The sequence below is a fragment of the Pelobates fuscus genome, chromosome 5, assembly GCF_036172605.1.
Source record: "Pelobates fuscus isolate aPelFus1 chromosome 5, aPelFus1.pri, whole genome shotgun sequence".
Classification (NCBI taxonomy): domain Eukaryota; kingdom Metazoa; phylum Chordata; class Amphibia; order Anura; family Pelobatidae; genus Pelobates; species Pelobates fuscus.
Genome location: NC_086321.1, coordinates 181,192,089 through 181,201,118, shown reverse-complemented (window position 1 = coordinate 181,201,118; position 9,030 = coordinate 181,192,089). Strand labels below are relative to the sequence as shown.

The 9,030-nt window shown below is 38.2% G+C and overlaps 1 protein-coding gene across 1 annotated transcript; it reads right to left on the bottom strand.

The window, feature by feature from the left end:
* Positions 1 to 7,454: 7,454 nt before the first annotated feature.
* Positions 7,455 to 8,372, bottom strand: LOC134612077 (olfactory receptor 6B1-like). Its single transcript, XM_063456457.1, has one exon. The coding sequence runs from the start codon at positions 8,370 to 8,372 to the stop codon at positions 7,455 to 7,457; it is 918 nt and encodes a 305-aa protein (XP_063312527.1).
* Between the last annotated feature and the right edge of the window lie 658 nt (positions 8,373 to 9,030).

Below are 9,030 nucleotides of genomic sequence, written 5' to 3'. Positions count from 1 at the left end.
ATTATTTTATTTCAAGCATTACACTTTACTAATGCATGCCAGAAAGAGAGTGGCAGTACATGGGAATATGAGGAAACAGTGGCTAGATAGCCATTCAAAAAAAATAACCCAGGACTACAGGGTTAGAAAATTATTTGATTTTTAGAACTAGTTGGGGAAGATTGGCCTATGACATTTGTGGCTCATCAGCATTTGTTAGCTTTCCTCAATGGCTTGTCTGGGCCTGGCTGTACTAAGTTTTTGCCACCTCCAGTCATACAGTGCTTGTATGGCTCAAGATTTCAAAGAAGAGACTAAGCAAAGGAAAGTAAATTCCCCTGTGAGGACTCGCCCAGCTGTAGCCATATGCAGGTGTCCACTGATAGTTGCATTATGTGTTATTATGTTTTACAATCATTATATCTAGCATAGTTTATTGTGCTACAGAAATTATTAATAATTGACTATTATATTAATTGTTATTGCCAAACATTCGACTTTTTCATTTTTTTTTAGACTTGTACATGGCAATAAAATGCTTTATGACCAAACAATTTTTTTTCAGAAAAACAATTTTTGGCACAGACCCTTGTTGACCATTATGTCGGTTCAGCTCGGCTGAATTTCAGTAACAAAAAACGTATTCAGTAAATTAATCACACGAAACTAAAGGGTGCAAATATTGGCTAATCACTTTAATGCTAAATATTTACTTAATATAAATATTATATATTTTTATTACAGTGATATGAGCATTTTATCATCATTTGTCTCACTGATCAGGTTAGAAAAAATTACCAATAGAGGAAAAAAGGAAAGGAGCAGTAAAATATAAATAAATCAGTATTTATATATTGTATATTTATATATTTCTAAATATATAATGTAGAAATATGAATTTGTTTTTTTGGTGCTCCTCCCTTTTTACCTATATTGTTCACTATTTTCTTGATCTGTGAATAAAATCAAGATTTAGTGGCAGAATTCAGAATCACAAATCATAACAACATGCTCTGCCATTGCTCTTTTCATTTCCAATCGGCCTAAATTGGGATGAAATAAAGTTGAGAATGAAACAAATCTCCAAGTCTATTTATTCTTATTTCTGCTGCAGTCAGACTTATTTATGCTAAATTATGCTTTACATTTGGAGGAGGAGAACATCTAATCTCCTTGGCAGAATCTTTAAAGATGATCTTGAAAAAGAGTCTCACATGAAGACCGAAACATTGGTGCTTGGAGTGCTTGGAGTTTATAAATGTATATATGTACAGTATCTCACAAAATTTAGTACACCCCTCACATTTTTGTAAATATTTTATTATATATTTTCATGTGACAACACTGAAGAAATGACACTCTGCTACGATGTAAAGTATACGATGTATAACAGTGTACATTTCCTTTCCCCTCAAAATAACTTAACACATAGCCATTAATGTCTAAACCGTTGTCAACAAAAGTGAGTACACCACTAAGTGGAAATGTCCAAATTGGGCCCAATTAGCCATTTTCCCTACCCGGGGGCATGTGACTCGTTAGTGTTACAAGCAGGGCCAGATTAAGAGCCCAGTGGTCCTGGTGCTGATAATTATGAGGGGCCTAAGTACAGAATCTTATCGACCAAAAAACTAAAACAGTCATACCTTTCATGCGCTATGTATCTAGTGGAGATGTTGCAGTAGGGAAACTCATAGAATGCAGCTATAAGAAAACTCAGATTCTCTTAAAATATGCTAATCTCTCTCTAATTCATGCTTTCATCTTTTCATCCATACCCCCTAACAGCAGTGTCCAGTAAAGCAGGAAATCAATGGTCGGTGTAAAAGGGTGGGCTTCTGACGCGGATCATGTAACCAGAACTCCTGAAAGGGACGAACATGCCCAAAAAGGAGGCGTGTCTGCCCAAAGAATTGGAAGGCTAGTCTGGCATAAATGCATGTCAGGCTGCCTGCCAATCATGTATGCTGTCCAAGAGAATCCTGAGTTTGGCATAAATGCGTCTAATGATATGCTCGTTCCATGCTTTCTAGAAACTTTCCCTTTGCATTCACATGTCCACTTATCTCCTTACCTTCTTACTAGCAGGCAGAAGCTCCTGGTATACAGTCCGAGACAGAGAAAAGGTGGATGTAGTGAGTGTAGAAGAAAGGGAATATGCCACAGTGTTAGAGAGACCAAAGTCATCATTACCGTAACTAATTTCATTTCAGCTAGTCCACACAAGTTTTATTTCCATAAAACCCTCTTAAGTTTCCATACTTAAGCAAGAGTATGTGAAGAGTAGTTAGGGTTGCCACCTTTCTTCAGGCCTATACTAATTTGCATAACAATTTTTTTTTATTTATTTTTTTATTTTTTTCATTTTCTTCTATTTCAGACTATACCAGCCCAAGATAAGTTTTGAATACTTCACTGATTGTGGCTTTGGTATATTTGTCATCATAAATACTTTGCTCGCCTCTCCCCTCACATCCCTAAACTTGCTCTTTTCCTTAAACTACATAATTAATATCCCCATATAAAGCACATATTTCCCTACTTTATTAATACTCCGCAAGGGAATAATCCCTTACAGAAGGAGAAGGGAGACAGGGGGAGAGAAAACAAAACCAAAATCTAATAAAAAGAAAAGTTATTCTCATTCATACCAACATACACACCATCCAGTACAGTAGAATCTAAAGTCTAATTACAGTCATAAGAGTAGTTTCTACAAGCCTATGCTTTTTTCTGTCTTATTACCTCTTCAGTTATGTTTAGATTTCCTTTATTAATTACATCTCGTCTTGCTCCAATTGCTTTAGCCATTAGATATCATTATCCCTGTAATGATTCCTAATTATATTCACGCCTATTTCCATTCGTATCTGAAATTTTACTTGTTGAATGAGCTGTATATTAGAGAATACCTGTGTCTTCTTCCAGTTTCTGGCTATTATGAGTTTTGCTGCTACAAGGCAATGTATTATCAGGACTTGTTTCAGTTTGTTAAAAGTAGGCCATCTTAAGTGCAGCAACATCATTTCTGGTCTAACGCCTATTTTAATATCATTTAGTCTGTATAATAAAGATCTGACCATTAGCCATATAGGTCTCACTAATATGCCACAGTGTTAGAGAGACCAAAGTCATCATTACCGTAACTAATTTCCTTTCAGCTAGTCCACCCAAGTTTTGTTTCCATATATCTCTCTTAAGTTTCCATACTTAAGTAAGAGTATGTGAAGAGTCGTTAGGGTTGCCACCTTTCTTCAGGCCTCTACTAATTTGCATAACTAATGACGTATGCTATGCCATCACATGATGTAAATCATAAGGAGTAAGAGAAAATTCTTTGAAATCACCAAAAAAACTTAGTTTGATTCTGCTGTATAGATGGATTGCTCTCTCTGTCTCCCAGTGTCCCCATGTCACCTAGTGCCCCCATGTGGCCCAGTGTCCCCATTTTGCCCAGTGCCCCCTAGTGTCCCCATGTCACTAGGGGACACTGAGACACTTGGGGACACTGGGAGACATGGGGAGACACTGGGAGACATATGGACACCGAGACAGTAGGGGCACTGGGAGACATGGGCACACAGATACTAGGGACACTGGGAGACAAGGGGACACTGAGACACCAGGGACACTGGGTGCGAGACATGGGGACACTGAGACACTTGGGAACATTGTGTCCCTAGTGTCTCAGTGTCCCCATGTCTCCCAGTGTCCCCAAGTGTCTCAGTGTCCCCATGTCTGTTTGTTTCCCCATGTCTCAGTGTCCCCAAGTGTCCCCATGTGTGTCTGTGTCCCCAAGTGTCTGTATCCCCATGTCTCCCAGCGTCCTTTAGTGTCTCAGTGCTCCCAGGTCTCAGTGTCTCCTAGTGTCTCAGTGTCCCCATTTCTCAGTGTCCCCATGTCTCAGTGTCCCCATGTGTAACAGCCTTCCCAGAGGTCTCCCTGTGTCCCCATGTGTCTCAGTGTCCCCATGTCTCACAGTGTCCACTAGTGTCTCAGTATCCCCATGTCTTAGTGCCCTCATGTGTGTCTGTGTCCCTGTGTCCCCCAGTGTCCCCAAGTGTCTCAGCATCCCCAGAGGTATCCCTGTGTCTCTATGTCTTACAGTGTCCCCTAGTGTCTCAGTGTCCCCATGTCTCACAGTGTCCCCTAGTGTATGTGTACCCATCTCTCCCTGCAGCCTTACCACCCATCCCTCACTTACCTGAGCTGTAGGCTGTCTCTGCAGGCTGGGAGCTGCTGTCTGGACTCTCTGTGCTGTGTAGCTGCTCCCCCATGGATCAGTGAGTAGAAAGATGCAGGTATATCCTGTAACTTCCTATCCCTGCCTCTCTCCTCAACACAGTGCCTGGCCTGTCATGGTATTGCAGAGTAATCTCTGTTTATACTGAGAAAAATACCGGCATTTGTATTGCCTGTAATACTGCAATATCGGCTCCGCCCAGGCAGCTTTAAATAAATACCGGCCAGGTGGCAACCCTAAGAGTAGTGTGTGTAAAAAAAAAAAAAAAAGTAAATATCTCACTTCCTGTCAGTCTGTCACTTTCTGTCAGTCTGGCCGGGTACATGAATAAGATACTCCTGTACCGCGGTTTGCTGCCCATGCTGCCCGGCCATGCTACAAAGATAGGTAGGAGACACGAGGTGGAGAGACGCAGGACCACTAAAGGGGGGAGACATGAGGGGACTGCACTGAGGGACAAGAGGGGAGAGCACCGAGGGACAGAAAACAGATACTCCTGTACTGCGGTTCACTGTCAGCGCCGGCCTTGCCACGCTATATTGAGTGACAGGTAGAAGGGAGCCCGGTGTGCTTCCCTCCTGCCGGGTCACTCAAATCTTGCTCCCCCAGGGCCGGTGTGCCCTAGGCGACTGCCTAAGTAGCTTATAGGATGTGCCGACCCTGCCTTTAATATAAAGTAAAATATGAACATGCATTGTGTAAACTAACACAGTTTTATTAAGCCAAAATGTATGTTCCTTTTGAAAAATGGGCTGCTGCTTGGTAGATTTACTACAACTGTAATGTTATTGCTTGGAAATGATAGACCTGTCATCTTAACTTATGTGGCTGGAAAAGCATTTGAAGTAGATTATCATAGGATACTTTTAATGAATTCATTGGGAAGAAGATAGCTTCCAAACTAACATAATTGGATTCTACTAAGTAGAAGCATAGAGTTACAGTGGATGTGATCTACTTAGATTTTGTCAAGGCGTTCATTATGGTTCCACACAATAGGTTAGTGTTTATGTAAGGAACGCTGGTATATCCTATACTCATTTTTGGTAGTTCCCTCCTGAACGGCCCGAGTATGAGTGGTATAACTCGCCCTTCGGGAAATAAAGTAAGCGATTCTCCATACGAAATAACAGCTTCCCAAGTAGATTTTCCCAGTAAAGCAGACAAATACCCAAACATCAGCCGAAGTCTAGATGAAGGTTGTAACAGAACTGAAGTTTAATGATGCCACACTGGTTTTTATGCAAGTCCCCGTGCAAGGGGACCTCCCACAGGAACATAAATCATGCAGCCAATCATAATACAGGGAAACGCTTAAACCCTCCCAGTACAAACATATAATCCCCTCCTCTCTACCTGGAGATAATTAAGGCTGATAAAGTACTAACTTAATTATCTCCAGGCAGAAAAATTACAATTTACTCACACTTTGAAACGGACCCTAAAACATAAGATGTCCCCACAAAAGTCATATACCCTGATAGCCCTGATCTGGGTGACCAACATATCCAAAAATCACCTAGATCAGTTCAGGGGTTTTCGAATTCCATGGAAGTCTTAGGTAACCGGCTACCCACGAGGCTCCTGCCCAAAACAGTTCCAGAAGTTTTGGTGGTTTTGCCGGTCTAGTTCGAAAAGTCTCAAAAAATGAATAAAGGCCCGAACGGTTCCCCCTGGCTCATAGTAGCAATTGTTCCCCTCATTCGTATGAACAAAACTACTGAACAGCGCTCTCCCAGCTGTTCAGGAAAATAAGAAGCAGGTGTTCGTACGTTGGGACCGGTGTTCAGGAAGTCGAGTGTCTGATTTTATTTCCAGACACTCGACGACCAAGTCCCGCTGACTCCTTTCACAAAAACAAGATGGGAGAGGGCTTAAATGATGCTTCTCTTTGAAGTTAATGAGCCAGGGGGGTGGTCACTGTTCGGTAGTTACAGCTACCGAATGGAATACATGAAATAAATGAAATACTTTGGTGATTTCTTCACACTTCAAACTAAAAGAAATTGGTCTTAATGAAAATTATTGATCTTGGATAGAACATTGGCAAACATGTAGAGTACAGGGAGTTGTCAATAATTATTTTTTTTAGCTAGAAAAGAGAGGTAAGTGGTGTCCCTCAGGCTTCTGTTTTTGGACCACTTCTATTTAACATATTTATAAATGATCTTGAAATAGGCATTGAAAGTAATGTGTCATTATTTGCAGATTACATACAATTAAGTAAATTAATGCAAAGTGAGCATGGTGTTACTTTGCTGCAGAGGGATTAAGGTACTGGGCACTCAAATGGCAGATGACATTTAATGTAGATAAATGCAAAATGTGCACTTTTGGTTAAAGAATGCACAATCAATTCACACTCTACATGAAAGTGAATTAGGAATAACAACACTTGAGAAGGATTTGGGAATTGTGTTAGACAACTAAATAGTCAACAATGTGCAATGGCACTCAGCTGATTATTATTGAAAATCATGATAAATGCTATATTAAATAAAAAAATAAAAAATAAAGACACACTTAGTGACCTTAAGCAAGAAAGCAGAAAGTAAATCTATCACTAACTTTTCTCTCTCATATATATATATATATATATATTCCTTGTACTAGACATTATCAAATCACTAATATAATTAGCTATATAAAATTAAAGAATTCATGCTTCTCTACTTTCTCCAATGAACATTGTAAAATCAGAGAGGTGTATTTTATTTTAAAAAGAACACAACAGTGGATTTGATTTAATACTTTTGAATAAGCTTTTCAAATGATCACAACCAGTTCGAAAAAACAAAAGTTACCATAGTAAAGTCTATGGGCATTTTTGTAGGTACATAATTTGAAATGTTTATCCAAAAATATTAAATAACTTGAAAATCTTCTCCCAAAAAAATCCAGTATTTGAAAATTATAACAAACATTTTGTCTTGTTACGTAAATGCAAATGACAAAGTTATTGAAATTGATGAAACATTCAAATCTTAGTCTTTCTTCATTTAGCACCCTTAATAGCATGGTAAACATAATGTAGCAGTCTAAAACTTTTTTTATTAAAATTGTCTTACTTTATTCTAAAACATAATTTTACACTGGTTTAATTATTCATTGCTGCAACAATTTGTTCTAAGTCATATATTTGAGGAGGGTATGTGGACAAAACCTTGTTGATAAAGCTCTACATTTTAGAATGCAGTGTTTTGTAATATGACAAATATCACACAAGATTTTGCTACCAGCTAAGCGTCTTTTTCAATGCCACTTTTACCTCTTTGTTTCTCAAACAATAAATTACTGGGTTTAAAAGTGGGGTTACAACAGAATAAAATATAGTCACCAGTTTGTTGCTGTCGAATGGGTTTGCCTTCCTTGGCCTTGCATAGATAAACAATGTGGTTGTGTAGAATATAATAACAATAGTAAGATGAGATGCACAGGTAGAGAATGTCTTCTGCCTTCCTTGATTGTTTGGGATCCTCAAAACAGTCCAAATAATGCACATGTAAGTGAAAATTATGAACACAAGCGGAATCATAATTATTACCATTGCCAAGATAAAATCCACCAACTCTGTAAAGGACATGTCAGTGCAAGAAAGATTTAACAAGGGGGAAATGTCACAAAAAAAATGGTTGATCACATTGGGGCCACAGAAAGACTGCCTGAAGATAAAAAATGCCTTGACCATAGCAGTGGAAAATCCCAGAATCCAGGACCCAATGGCCATTTGAAAACATAATGTGTTGCTCATGATAGTGGTGTAGCGTAAAGGTAAACAGATAGCAACAAATCGATCAAAAGCCATAACTGATAAAAGGACACATTCGGTGCAGGCCAAAGAGATAAAAATGTACAGTTGAATCATACAAGCCATAAATGATATCTTTTTGTTTTGAGTCATAAAGTTGGAGAGAAGATTTGGTATAGTGACAGTAACATACCACATTTCTAAAAATGATAGACTGCTCATGAGATAGTACATTGGCTTGTGAAGCTTTGTATGAAGTTTGACTGTTACAATGATGATCATGTTTTCTGAAATAGTTAGAACATAGGTAAACAGAAAGACTACAAAAAGAACAAACTGAAGCTCAGGGCGCGTCGGAAACCCAATGAGGATAAATTCAGTAATGTTGTTAACATGAATCATTGCCAACTAAGGGAAAATCCAAAATAATTGAGATAAATTATTCTAAAATTTCTTTCAAACTGATCTGCCTGGGTTATCTGATTGAGTATAGTGCTGCATGTTTTAATCAACTACAAGAAGGAAAAAAAAAACAGAAGCAAAATTAAGATACATACAGATTTTAAATAAATATTTATACATACCGTGTCATATACTGTCAGGACACAAAATATTTAATTATGGAAATAATAAACGTGTTATTAATAAAACCGTTTTGAATTAAAAATTGTGATAAAACATATTTACCAGTTATATAACGCAGCATGCTATTTCTCCTGCATGTTTAACAATATGTTAGATGCCCTTTCTACATATTCAAATCATTCTGTTTGCTCCCTCAACAGTGCTTACAACATTGTCCTTGTCATGTCTCTTTGTCATGTTCATTGCTGCAAAACAGCTGGTAAAATGAATATAAAACAACAAAGTGTAAACTCCGGTTCAAAACATTTGTGTTATGTTTTCCAGCCTTTCTTGAATGATACATAAAAATTCAAAAGCTGACATATAAATGCATCTTGGATCAGTTTTACTATAAAATGGCTATATATGGGAGGGTTTCGCTCTAAGAAATACTTTTAAAAAAATACAAAATATTCATTGTACAAGTAAAATTGTT